The sequence below is a fragment of the Anomaloglossus baeobatrachus genome, chromosome 3 (assembly GCF_048569485.1).
Source record: "Anomaloglossus baeobatrachus isolate aAnoBae1 chromosome 3, aAnoBae1.hap1, whole genome shotgun sequence".
Taxonomy (NCBI): domain Eukaryota; kingdom Metazoa; phylum Chordata; class Amphibia; order Anura; family Aromobatidae; genus Anomaloglossus; species Anomaloglossus baeobatrachus.
In genome coordinates this window covers 682158466-682171723 of record NC_134355.1, presented here as the reverse complement: position 1 = coordinate 682171723, position 13258 = coordinate 682158466, and the positions used below count along the sequence as shown (strand labels likewise).

Genomic DNA, 13258 nt, shown 5'->3' with positions numbered 1-13258 from the left:
CACATAACAACAAATCCAACAGCTGCAGAATATACAAGTATATGATGGGACCGGTGGAGTCTGCGACAGGCCGCGACCACCCTCCACACCGGACCCCACATATACAGCAAGATAGACAGAAACCACACCAGCCATTACCCCGGGTCCTGAGATTATTATCCCCAAAATGATCACAGATTCACTTCTTCTAGGAAGACTAAAAATTTCAAAGTAAAAATGTATAAAATGAAAAAAAAAATGAAATTTTATATATATATATATACACAGTACAGACCAAAAGTTTGGACACACCTTCTCATTCAAGGAGTTTTCTTTATTTTCATGACTCTGAAAATTGTAGATCATTCATATTGAAGGCATCAAAACTCTGAATTATCACATGTGGAATGAAATACTTAACAAAAAAGTGTGAAACAACTGAAAATCTGTCTTATATTCTAGGTTCTTCAAAGTATCCCCCTTTTGCTTTGATTACTGCTTTGCACACTCTTGGCATTCTCTTGAGGAGCTTCAAGAGGTAGTCACCGGAAATGGTTTTCCAACAGTTTTGAAGAAGTTCCCAGAGATGCTTAGCACTTGTTGGCCCTTTTGCCTTCACTCTGTGGTCCAGCTCACCCCAAACCATCTCGATTGGGTTCAGGTCTGGTGGCTGTGGAGACCAAGTCATCTGGCGTAGCACCCCATCACTCTCCTTCTTAGTCAAATAGCCCTTACACAGCCTGGAGGTGTGTTTGGGGTCATTGTCCTGTTGAAAAATAAATGATGGTCCAACTAAACGCAAACCGGATGGAATAGCACGCCGCTGCAAGATGCTGTGGTAGCCATGCTGGTTCACTATGCCTTCAATTTTGAATACATCCCCAACAGTGTCAACAGCAAAGCTCCCCCACACCATCACACCTCCTCCTCCATGCTTCACGGTGGGAAGCAAGATCTCAAATTTTGACTCATCAGACGAAAGCACAGATTTCCACTGGTCTAATGTCCATTCCTTGTGTTCTTTAGCCCAAACAAGTCTCTTCTGCTTGTTGCCTGTCCTTAGCAGTGGTTTCCTAGCAGCAATTTTACCATGAAGGCATGCCGCACAAAGTCTCCTCTTAACAGTTGTTCTAGAGATGAGAAGGTGTGTCCAAACTTTTGGTCTGTACTGTGTGTGTATGTATATATATATATATATATATATATATATATATATATATACATATATATGTTTGAATCACCAGCCTCTTTTTTCAATTAAAAATACTACAGATGTGGATTATTGGGGAATTAATTTTTTTCACCAATACCCACACTCGAAATTGTTTTCCTTTCCCAGCACATCTTATGGTAAAATGGACGGAGTCGCTCAAAACAACAACTTGATCTGCAAAAAAAACTCAGACATCTGTAATTTTTGATTATCAGACCTGCAATATGCGTCTTTGTACACTAGATGGCGCTCTATGTGATGTAGATGACTTGTCCTGCAGTATGCTGTTTGAACACCAGAGGGCGCTCCATATGATGTAGATGACTTATCCTGCAATATTCTGTTTGTGCACCAGAGGGCGCTCCAAATAACAATTATATAAATCCCACGCCCTCTAGTGTGTGAATAGCAGAATGCAGTCACCACGATAAATGACAGCGGGCGCCCTCTGGTGTACAAACAGTATATTGCAGGATAAATCATCTACTCTAAGAATAAATCCTGCGCCCTCTGGTGGTAGAAGCCTCGCACTGCAGCCTCATGCACTGTGCTCGTCCCCGGCGCCCGGACACTCTCAGGTTCGGGGGCGCGCGTCTCTCTGCTGTCTCGGCGCGGTGCATGCTGGGATCAGGCTGGAGTTTGAACCGTCTGGCGGTAAATTTCGCCGGTGACTGCCTGCGCTGCGGATCTCCGCTTCACACCCGACCATGGCCGCCCGCACCCCGAGGAAGAGGAAGCAGAGCTGGGGCGCTGCAGACGGGTGAGTGCGATCACATCCTATGGGCAGTAATATCGGGCGCACGATCACAGGCGGAATCCGCGCCGACCCCTCTGCATACAGGGAGTGGGCGCAGATCGCGGGTTACTGGGGTGCAGTAGTGCTAATGGCCCGCAGGGGGCGCGCAGGAGCCGCACTTCATTATTGCACTTTTCCTGCTGTAATGGATGTTATGTAATCGGCGCCTGTAATGACCGCCGCGGCCGCCGGGTGGCAGCAGAGAGCAGCGGCGCTCACTACAGTCCAGGGGCATGCTGGGAGTTGTAGTCCCGCAGAAGTCGGAGGTCGCAGAGCGTTGATGAGTAAATCATGATACATTCCTATAGTTCGGCATCCGATAGTCTGGAATTTCCAGCAGATCTGCCCTAGATTCCAGTAATTGTGTATTTTCTTGTCTACATTCTTCTGATAATCCGGCAGATATTATTCATCTGATAATCCAGATTATTTTCTAATCCGGCACAGTCCCCATTGTCACAGGTGCTGGATTATCAGACTGCCGTCAGTATCTGGGATTCTCGTTCTAGCTTGTTCCGGATTATCGGCCTGTGTGACCCCAACTGTCATCTTAGTGTCCTTGATGGAGGGGTCAGGGGTTCCCGCCATCTTGTAGCTTGTTCCGGATTATCAGACTGTCTGACCCCAACCGTCAGCGCAGTGTCCCTGATGCAGGGATTCCCGCCATCTTGTAGCTTGTTCCGGATTATCGGACTGTCTGTCCCCAACCGTCAGCGCAGTGTCCGCAATGGAGGGGTCAGGGATTCCCGCCATCTTGTAGCTTGTTCCGGATTATCGGACTGTCTGTCCCCAACCGTCAGCGCAGTGTCCGCAATGGAGGGGTCAGGGGTTCCCGCCATCTTGTAGCTTGTTCCGGATTATCGGACTGTCTGTCCCCAACCGGCAGCGCAGTGTCCGCAATGGAGGGGTTAGGGATTCCCGCCATCTTGTAGCTTGTTCCGGATTATCGGACTGTCTGTCCCCAACCGTCAGCGCAGTGTCCGCAATGGAGGGGTCAGGGATTCCCGCCATCTTCTAGCTTGTTCCGGATTATCGGACGGTCTGACCCCGCTCTCTTCTCTCCCGCAGACTCTCGTCCTTCGGGACGCCGGTGAAGAAGTTATCTCTGGACTGCTCCGTGGTTCTGACTCCGCTCCGGTCCAGGAACCCGAACAGCAGCAGCGGCGCCACCATCATCACCAAAGCCTCCCCGCCGGCGCCACCACCGCGCTGCGCGAGTATCGAGGACGACAAGGAGAACATTGCGGCCTCTGCGCAGAGGGGCGGCGTCGCCCGGAAGCTGATCGTGTCGCCCCAGCCGGCGGACGCCTACGTCTTCTCCCCGGTGAAGTCTCCGTCCCCCCGGAGCGCGGTGCCGACCGTATCCTTCTACAAGAAGCAGAGCGACTACATGACGCCGATCGACCGCAAGCTGATCAGCGACCATAAAGGGCACAGCGGTCAGGAGATGTCGCCCCCGACAACCAGATGGGGCGGAGAGGAGCCCGCGAAAGTCACTAGGACCAGGAGACCCCCAAGCGCCAAGAAAAAGAAGACCGTGAAGACTGACCGAAAAAACAAGAGTCCCCCGACCCCAAAAAACCGAAGTCCGACCCTTCAGAATCCGGAGCGGAGCGAAACGTCACCCGAAGAGCCGGCCGCCCAGAAAACCGCCATCCTGGGGCTGAAGGTGAAGCCGCGGCCGAAGCTAATGGTGGGTGCCGCCTTCTTCGCCACCAGCAAGAAGCCTCATACTGTGTCTCGGCGGCCCCCCGCAAACGCCAAGAATCCAGTGACCTCCAAACCCTCGGTCAGACCTGCAAAAAAGAGCGCGGCGCCGGCGGCCAAGTCTGGGGTCAGCGCGGCGGCCAAGTCTGGGGTCAGCGCGGCGGCCAAGTCTGGGGTCAGCGCGGCGGCCAAGTCTGGGGTCAGCGCGGCGGCCAAGTCTGGGGTCAGCGCGGCGGCCAAGTCTGGGGTCAGCGCGGCGGCCAAGTCTGGGGTCAGCGCGGCGGCCAAGTCTGGGGTCAGCGCGGCGGCCAAGTCTGGGGTCAGCGCTGCGCCGGCGGCCAAGTCTGGGGTCAGTGTGACGGGTAAGAAGATGGTGGCTGGGGGAAAAGGTCAAAGCGAGCGCCAGAAGGGGTCCAACGGGGAGAAGACCCCGGAAGAGGAGAGCGACAGGGGCCAAGAGTGCGCTGAGGTAAGAGGACGTCACAGGCAGGAGGTTGCGGCACATAATGGGGGGTGGTTATTGTTGCGGTTTGTTTTTAACCCCTTCCTCTCACTCTTCCTCCGCAGGGAGCGGCCGATGGATCTCAGATCATGTTTGATAGTGACGACCCCATAGTGAAATCGGCGGAGAAGAAAGGTGACGGCGGGGGGCGAGAGCACCGAAAATGTGGGGGGAAAAAAGCAAACTTTATTATTTATTTATTTATTTTTTCCTATCGTTCCAGACTCCACGGTGTACCCGATCTTCAGCACTCTGGCTGTGACTAAGAAACGGTCAGCGAGCGCGGCTCCTCTGTTGTGTTCTATGTGGTTATTACCTTTTGTGTTAAGTGTTTTGCTCTCTGTTATCAGCCCACAATTAGGGTGTAGAGACCTCCCAGTGCGGAGTAATGGGCTGCCATCTACCATCCCCCGATAATCCGGGATATCTCGGCAGGTGCCAGATTACCGGACGTTTCCTGCTCCGTGTTCACATTAATAATTTGCATTTATCTCATATTCTTTATCTGATTTTCATCATTTCTCGCTTTTCTTTCTTGATTTTCCCCTCAGACCTTTAGATTTTCGGGGGGATTTGGCGTCTCCGGTTTGCTCCAGTACCCCGGCCGCAGCTAAAGCCCCGAAACTGAGCAAAAAGAAGGACGGCAAGAAAGTGGGCGACGATCAGCTGATCATTGTAAGTCCGACCTGTTGCTCCTAAAATCCTCTGTGCTGCTGGGGACTCTATACCTGTCTGTAACCTTCCAGAAGTCTCTGGCCTGAAATCCTCTGTGCCGCACATGTCCGCTGTGACCCCCTGAGATCCTCTGTGAGCCCCCCCTGAGATCCTCTGTGAGCCCCCCTGAGATCCTCTGTGAGCCCCCCCTGAGATCCTCTGTGAGCCCCCCCTGAGATCCTCTGTGAGCCCCCCCTGAGATCATCTGTGCCGCTCATGTCCGCTGTGACCCCCTGAGATCCTCTGTGAGCCCCCCCTGAGATCCTCTGTGAGCCCCCCTGAGATCCTCTGTGAGCCCCCCCTGAGATCCTCTGTGAGCCCCCCTGAGATCCTCTGTGAGCCCCCCCTGAGATCCTCTGTGAGCCCCCCCTGAGATCCTCTGTGAGCCCCCCCTGAGATCATCTGTGCCCCTCATGTCCGCTGTGACTCCCTGAGATCCTCTGCGCCGCTCATGTCCGCTGTGACCCCCTGAGATCCTCTGTGCCCCTCATGTCCGCTGTGACTCCCTGAGATCCTCTGTGCCCCTCATGTCCGCTGTGACCCCCTGAGATCCTCTGTGCTGCACATATCCGCTGTGACCCCCTGAGATCCTCTGCGCCGCTCATGTCCGCTGTGACCCCCTGAGATCCTCTGTGCCCCTCATGTCCGCTGTGACTCCCTGAGATCCTCTGCGCCGCTCATGTCCGCTGTGAGCCCCTGAGATGCTCATGTCCGCTGTGAGCCCCTGAGATCCTCTGCGCCGCTCATGTCCGCTGTGACTCCCTGAGATCCTCTGCGCCGCTCATGTCCGCTGTGAGCCCCTGAGATCCTCTGCGCCGCTCATGTCCGCTGTGAGCCCCTGAGATCCTCTGCGCCGCTCATGTCCGCTGTGAGCCCCTGAGATCCTCTGCGCCGCTCATGTCCGCGGTGAGCCCCTGAGATCCTCTGCGCCGCTCATGTCCGCGGTGAGCCCCTGAGATCCTCTGCGCCGCTCATGTCCGCGGTGACCCCTTGTCCCCCTCTCTGCAGGACGCGGGACAGAAGCACTTTGGTCCGGTGTCGTGCGGCTCCTGCGGGATGATCTTCTCGGCCTCCAGTGTGGAGGATGAGGCTCAGCACGCGCAGTATCATCAGAGGCTGCTGGAGAGTATCCGCTACGTGGTAAGGACGACCTGTGACCAGTTTGTAAGATCTCTGCTTGCTGATGATGAATGGGAATGAAAGTGTCTCACAGCTGAGGAGTCGCTGCAGTGTATCAGCGCTCCGTGTGAGCCAGACGGGGTCTGCACACGGCGGCTCCTATTCACTTCCAGCAGCAGAGCGCGGTCACTGCACCGCCGCCCGCACTCGGCTTACCCCTACATTTTTGTGTTTTTCTTAAGCATTTGGATATTTCTTTTGCTTCACAGGGTTGGAAAAAAGAGCGAATTGTGGCCGAATCCTGGGACGGGAAAATCATAATGATCTGCCCCGACGATCCGAAATACGCCCTGAGGAAGGTGAGGGGTTAACTCTGCATGACGCAATCACCAATGGGTGGGGTGGGGGGGGTGAAAAAGGTTTCCAGATTCCCAAGAGTGATTATAACTGATGAGGCCCCCAGAGCTGCACTCTGCGCATGCTGCTCCTGTGCGCGTATGGAGTGCTTTAATGCTCAGGCGACAGACGTGTGAATGCAGCTCCGAAGGTGAATAGAGTAGAATGCGTAAAGCAACAATCCTTGGTTATAGCTCATATCTTCACTGCAGACGGAGACTCCCCGGTGGGAAAGTGATCGGACGATCGCAGGGTCAAAAGGTGACTAAGAAAATAAAGTAAAAAATGGGGGGGGAAGTGTTAAAATTCTAGTATATATTTTGTGGAGCGCAATAGCCAAGTAATGGTTAAATGCGGAGGGGCACGGAGAGCGGGGCTAAAAAGCGGAGGGGCACGGAGAGCGGGGCTAAAAAGCGGAAGGGCACGGAGAGCGGGGCTAAAAAGCGGAAGTGCAAGGAGAGCGGGGCTAAAAAGCGGAAGGGCACGGAGAGCGGGGCTAAAAAGCGGAGGGGCACGGAGAGCGGGGCTAAAAAGCGGAAGGGCAAGGAGAGCGGGGCTAAAAAGCGGAAGTGCAAGGAGAGCGGGGCTAAAAAGCGGAAGTGCAAGGAGAGCGGGCTAAAAAGCGGAAGGGCAAGGAGAGCGGGGCTAAAAAGCGGAAGGGCAAGGAGAGCGGGGCTAAAAAGCGGAAGGGCAAGGAGAGCGGGGCTAAAAAGCGGAAGGGCACGGAGAGCGGGGCTAAAAAGCGGAAGGGCACGGAGAGCGGGGCTAAAAAGCGGAAGGGCACGGAGAGCGGGGCTAAAAAGCGGAAGGGCACGGAGAGCGGGGCTAAAAAGCGGAAGGGCACGGAGAGCGGGGCTAAAAAGCGGAAGGGCACGGAGAGCGGGGCTAAAAAGCGGAAGGGCACGGAGAGCGGGGCTAAAAAGCGGAAGGGCACGGAGAGCGGGGCTAAAAAGCGGAAGGGCACGGAGAGCGGGGCTAAAAAGCGGAAGGGCACGGAGAGCGGGGCTAAAAAGCGGAAGGGCACGGAGAGCGGGGCTAAAAAGCGGAAGGGCACGGAGAGCGGGGCTAAAAAGCGGAAGGGCAAGGAGAGCGGGGCTAAAAAGCGGAAGGGCAAGGAGAGCGGGGCTAAAAAGCGGAAGGGCAAGGAGAGCGGGGCTAAAAAGCGGAAGGGCACGGAGAGCGGGGCTAAAAAGCGGAAGGGCACGGAGAGCGGGGCAAAAAAGCGGAAGGGCACGGAGAGCGGGGCTAAAAAGCGGAAGGGCACGAAGGGGGTTCTTTGTTTTTTTTACCGCTTCACTATCCACAAAGAAATGCAACAAAAAAATAGATCAAAATGGTATTAATAAAAATGTCAACTCAGCGCGTAAAAAAACGAGACCTCCCCCACCCAGAATTTAGGCGGTGATGCAGGCATCAGCTGCTGGTCTTCTGAACGCGATGGCTCATGAGTTCGGGGTCAGGAGTGCCGTGGCCTGGTCTATGCTGCGACTCTGCTCTTAGCTCGAATGATGTTTTCTCTAGTCGCTTCCAGAGCTGCAATCACAATTCTGTTGTCAGAGAGCAGGGCATTGTGGGAGCTCTGTGGTGCGGTCACATGACTGCTAGGGGTGGAGCTGATGGGGCACAGTAGACTGTGTTGGATGTGATTGGAGGATGCGGCTCTCTTGCAGGCGGAGGAGGTGCGAGAGCTGGTGGATGCGGAGCTGGGCTTCCAGCAGACGAGCCTGAATTCTCCCGCCAGGACCCGCACGTATCTGTACGTGACCGGCAACAAGATCGCCGGCTGCCTGATCGCCGAGCCAATCAGACAGGTACGAGGAGCCGCCCCCGCACACCGGATATCATGCTCCAGAGTATTATATGCTGTAACGATAGAAGACTGCAGAGGGCAGCTCTAATATTGCTATTTGCGATTGCACATGCACGCTCTAACCTAGGCTTGGAGGATTACACATGCACGCTCTAACCTAGGCTTGGAGGATTACACATGCACGCTCTAACCTAGGCTTGGAGGGTTACACATGCACGCTCTAACCTAGGCTTGGAGGGTTACACATGCACGCTCTAACCTAGGCTTGGAGGATTGCACATGCACGCTCTAACCTAGGCTTGGAGGGTTATACATGCACGCTCTAACCTAGGCTTGGAGGGTTACACATGCACGCCCTAACCTAGGCTTGGAGGATTGCACATGCACGCTCTAACCTAGGCTTGGAGGATTACACATGCACGCTCTAACCTAGGCTTGGAGGATTACACATGCACGCTCTAACCTAGGCTTGGAGGATTACACATGCACGCTCTAACCTAGGCTTGGAGGATTGCACATGCACGCCCTAACCTAGGCTTGGAGGATTACACATGCACGCCCTAACCTAGGCTTGGAGGATTGCACATGCACGCTCTAACCTAGGCTTGGAGGGTTATACATGCACGCTCTAACCTAGGCTTGGAGGATTACACATGCACGCTCTAACCTAGGCTTGGAGGATTGCACATGCACGCTCTAACCTAGGCTTGGAGGATTGCACATGCACGCTCTAACCTAGGCTTGGAGGATTGCACATGCACGCTCTAACCTAGGCTTGGAGGATTGCACATGCACGCTCTAACCTAGGCTTGGAGGATTGCACATGCACGCTCTAACCTAGGCTTGGAGGATTGCACATGCACGCTCTAACCTAGGCTTGGAGGATTGCACATGCACGCTCTAACCTAGGCTTGGAGGATTTACACATACAAGCTCTAACCTAGGCTTGGAGGATTACACATGCACGCTCTAACCTAGGCCTGGAGGATTACACATGCACGCTCTAACCTAGGCCTGGAGGGTTACACATGCACGCTCTAACTTAGGCTTAGAAGATTACACATGCACGCTCTAACCTAGGCTTGGAGGATTACACATGCACGCTCTAACCTAGGCCTGGAGGGTTACACATGCACGCTCTAACCTAGGCTTGGAGGATTACACATGCACGCTCTAACCTAGGCTTGGAGGGTTACACATGCACGCTCTAACCTAGGCTTGGAGGGTTACACATGCACTCTCTAACCTAGGCTTGGAGGATTACACATGCACGCTCTAACCTAGGCTTGGAGGATTACACATGCACGCTCTAACCTAGGCTTGGAGGATTACACATGCACGCTCTAACCTAGGCTTGGAGGATTACACATGCACGCTCTAACCTAGGCTTGGAGGATTGCACATGCACGCTCTAACCTAGGCTTGAAGGATTGCACATGCACGCTCTAACCTAGGCTTGGAGGATTGCACATGCACGCTCTAACCTAGGCTTGGAGGATTTACACATACAAGCTCTAACGTAGGCCTGGATGATTACACATGCACGCTCTAACCTAGGCTTGGAGGATTGCACATGCACGCTCTAACCTAGGCTTGGAGGGTTACACATGCACGCTCTAACCTAGGCTTGGAGGGTTACACATGCACGCTCTAACCTAGGCTTGGAGGATTGCACATGCACGCTCTAACCTAGGCTTGGAGGGTTACACATGCACGCTCTAACCTAGGCTTGGAGGGTTACACATGCACGCTCTAACCTAGGCTTGGAGGGTTACACATGCACGCTCTAACCTAGGCTTGGAGGATTGCACATGCACGCTCTAACCTAGGCTTGGAAGATTTACACATACAAGCTCTAACGTAGGCCTGGAGGATTACACATGCACGCTCTAACCTAGCCTTGGAGGGTTACACATGCACGCTCTAACCTAGGCTTGGAGGATTACACATGCACGCTCTAACCTAGGCCTGGAGGGTTACACATGCACGCTCTAACCTAGGCTTGGAGGATTACACATGCACGCTCTAACCTAGGCTTGGAGGGTTACACATGCACGCTCTAACCTAGGCTTAGAAGATTACACATGCACGCTCTAACCTAGGCTTGGAGGATTGCACATGCACGCTCTAACCTAGGCTTGGAGGATTACACATGCACGCTCTAACCTAGGCTTGGAGGATTACACATGCACGCTCTAACCTAGGCTTGGAGGGTTACACATGCACGCTCTAACCTAGGCTTGGAAGATTGCACATGCACGCTCTAACCTAGGCTTAGAGGGTTATACATGCACGCTCTAACCTAGGCTTAGAGGGATATACATGCACGCTCTAACCTAGGCTTAGATGGTTATACATGCACGCTCTAACCTAGGCTTAGAGGGTTATACATGCACGCTCTAACCTAGGCTTAGAGGGTTATACATGCACGCTCTAACCTAGGCTTAGAGGGTTATACATGCACGCTGTAATATAGGCTTGGTTTATACATTCTCACAAACATATCTTGGAGAATTTTACATGCACTCTCTAATGTAGGTTTGGAGGATATAAAGTGCTCGCTGTAACCTAGGCTTGGAGGATTATACATGCGCGCTCTCACAGGCTTGGATTATACATGCTCGCTGTAACCTAGGCTTGGAGGATTATACATGCGTGCTCTTACAGGCTTGGATTATACATGCTCGCTGTAACCTAGGCTTGGAGGATTATACATGCGCGCTCTCACAGGCTTGGATTATACATGCTCGCTGTAACCTAGGCTTGGAGGATTACACATGCCCGCTGTCACAGGCTTGGATTACACATGCCCGCTGTAATGGAGGCTTGGACCTATGTACATGAATGCGCCAACATCTCCTTTTGCAGCTTAGACCGTTTTTGATGAATAAACCCGCAGTAGCCCAGGACACTTGGTGTTTCTGACCACTAGGAGACATACGCCTTCCTCCGGGCCACCAGGTCTCATGTTCTTTTTTTTGCTCTATTCTGCAGGCATTCCGGGTTCTGGCCGAGCCACCTTCTCCTGAGAACCGGTCGCTGGAGCGGCACCGGGCCTGGCGCTGCTCCTCGGACCCTCAGCCGGCGATCTGCGGCATCAGCAGGATCTGGGTGTTCGCCCCGATGCGCAGGAGAAGCATCGCCAGCCGCCTGGTGGATGCGGTGAGGTGAGGGCGCCGCTGATCTCCAGCCCTGGCGGGGTCTCCTGCTGCGGAGCCGGGACCCTCATGTCTTCTCTTGTCTTCCAGGAGCTCCTTCATCTACGGCTCGCACCTGAGCACGGAGGAGATCGCCTTCTCCGACCCCACGCCGGACGGGAAGCTCTTCGCCAGCACCTACTGCGCCGTCCCCGACTTCCTGGTGTACAACTTCCTCAGCTAAAGGCTGCTGCTGCTGATGATGAGAGCAGAGCTGTCGGGAATGCTGGGGGTTGTAGTTCTGCAGCTGTTGGAAGCTGCTCGTTTAGTTTGTTGCACTTTGCTTGTTTTGTTCGCTGCTGGAACAAATTGTGCTCGGGACGATTTTACAGGCCCAGCACGAGGAGGTTGTATTTTTTTTTGTATACCTGACATAAGAACACCGGCCCCTCGGCTCAGCCAGAGTGTTCTGCAATGCCCCGCACCTGAAGGCTGCAACTGTAGAAGAAATGAAGGTTTTTGTCGCTGCTTTGCTCCCCGACGCTCGTTTCTGAGCTTACAATGTCTTAAAGATGACGTCCTGCACATTATCTAGAAGGTCGCAGTTTCCTCCAAAACTTAGAGACGTTCCGATAACTGCAGGAATTGCCATTTAAGCAATTTCCAGTTTGGTCACTGCGGATTATAAATAAGGCTCCAGTTTTCATCACCTCTTCTTGCTGTCAGTGAATAGCGACATTATTATGTGGGGGTGGGGGGAGACAATGACGGATTTTTCTGGATGGTTTTCATTCACTGATGGTAGCAGAGATATTGGGAGGAAGCACTGCCTATTGCACAATACTATGTACGGAGACGTCTCCCCGCCGCTCCTTATTTCTCCAGCGCTGTCTGTTTTCTGCCCTGTAAATATTTTGTTGTGTGATGGGTTATGCTGGTACTTGTTGTCCACCAGTCGTCTTCACATCGTCGGCTGTACATTATTGGGCTGACGTTGCACTCAATGTTTTATCTCAAAGTTGTTGTTTCAAATAAAAATTCTCAAAAGTTTTTTCTTTCCCTTTTAATAAAAAAAAAATCACCGCTGAGACCCCCCCCATCTATCAAAATGGGGGGTGTTTCTCCACCGAACGGTGCAGCATGAGCAGGCAGAGTGCAGCCATCAGTCCCACCACATGGCCCTGACATCCTTGTATTCACACTAATATTTCTAGGATTTATCATTCTTCTAATATTAGTCACTCTGTTATTCCTCCTGGAAATATTTGCATAACTGCAATCTCTTTAGTTAGAGGAAGTCACTATCCACACTGGATAATATCAGGATCTCTACAGCGGAACAGGTTGTCAATTCATTCCCCCCTTTCCAGGAGGAGTTAAAGAGGGACAGCACAGTGCAACATTTTCATACATTTAATGCCCATTTCACACGTCCGTGAAAAACAGACGTTTTTCACTGGTGTGTAAAACACGCACATGTCCCTCCGTGTGCCGTGAATTACGGCACACGTGGGTTGTCTAAGTGCAATCCGGGCTCCGCTCTTCGTGGCCCGTGATTGCACTTAGAGATTAACTCACCTGTTCCCGCTCTCCGTGGTCCTGATCGCTCCCGCGATGCAGCATCCGGCCGGCGTTGACCCCCGCAGCAGCTGCTTCCGGGTCGGCTGTGTCGTGCATCATGAATATGCGTGACAGTAATGAGCCGGCTCAGAAGCAGCAGGCTGCACGGGCTGCAGAGGACATTGCTGGAGCCGGGTGAGTAAAAATGATTATTTTAAAAGCACGTTTTTTTTCTGGCACGTATTTCACTGATGGACCACGCAGTGGTGTGATCCGTGATGCCAGAAAAAAATGGACATGTCTCCGTGCGGCAATCACGGACACG

The 13258-nt window shown here is 53.1% G+C and overlaps 1 protein-coding gene across 1 annotated transcript; it reads left to right on the top strand.

The window, feature by feature from the left end:
* Nucleotides 1–1815: 1815 nt before the first annotated feature.
* On the top strand, nt 1816–12393 carry ESCO2 (establishment of sister chromatid cohesion N-acetyltransferase 2). Its single transcript, XM_075338859.1, has 10 exons — nt 1816–1952; nt 3057–4164; nt 4263–4332; nt 4421–4469; nt 4749–4872; nt 5920–6051; nt 6300–6389; nt 8097–8237; nt 11231–11403; nt 11485–12393. Exons 1-10 carry the CDS (start codon nt 1900–1902, stop codon nt 11615–11617), a joined length of 2073 nt encoding a protein of 690 aa, XP_075194974.1. The 5' UTR covers nt 1816–1899; the 3' UTR covers nt 11618–12393.
* Nucleotides 12394–13258: the final 865 nt, after the last annotated feature.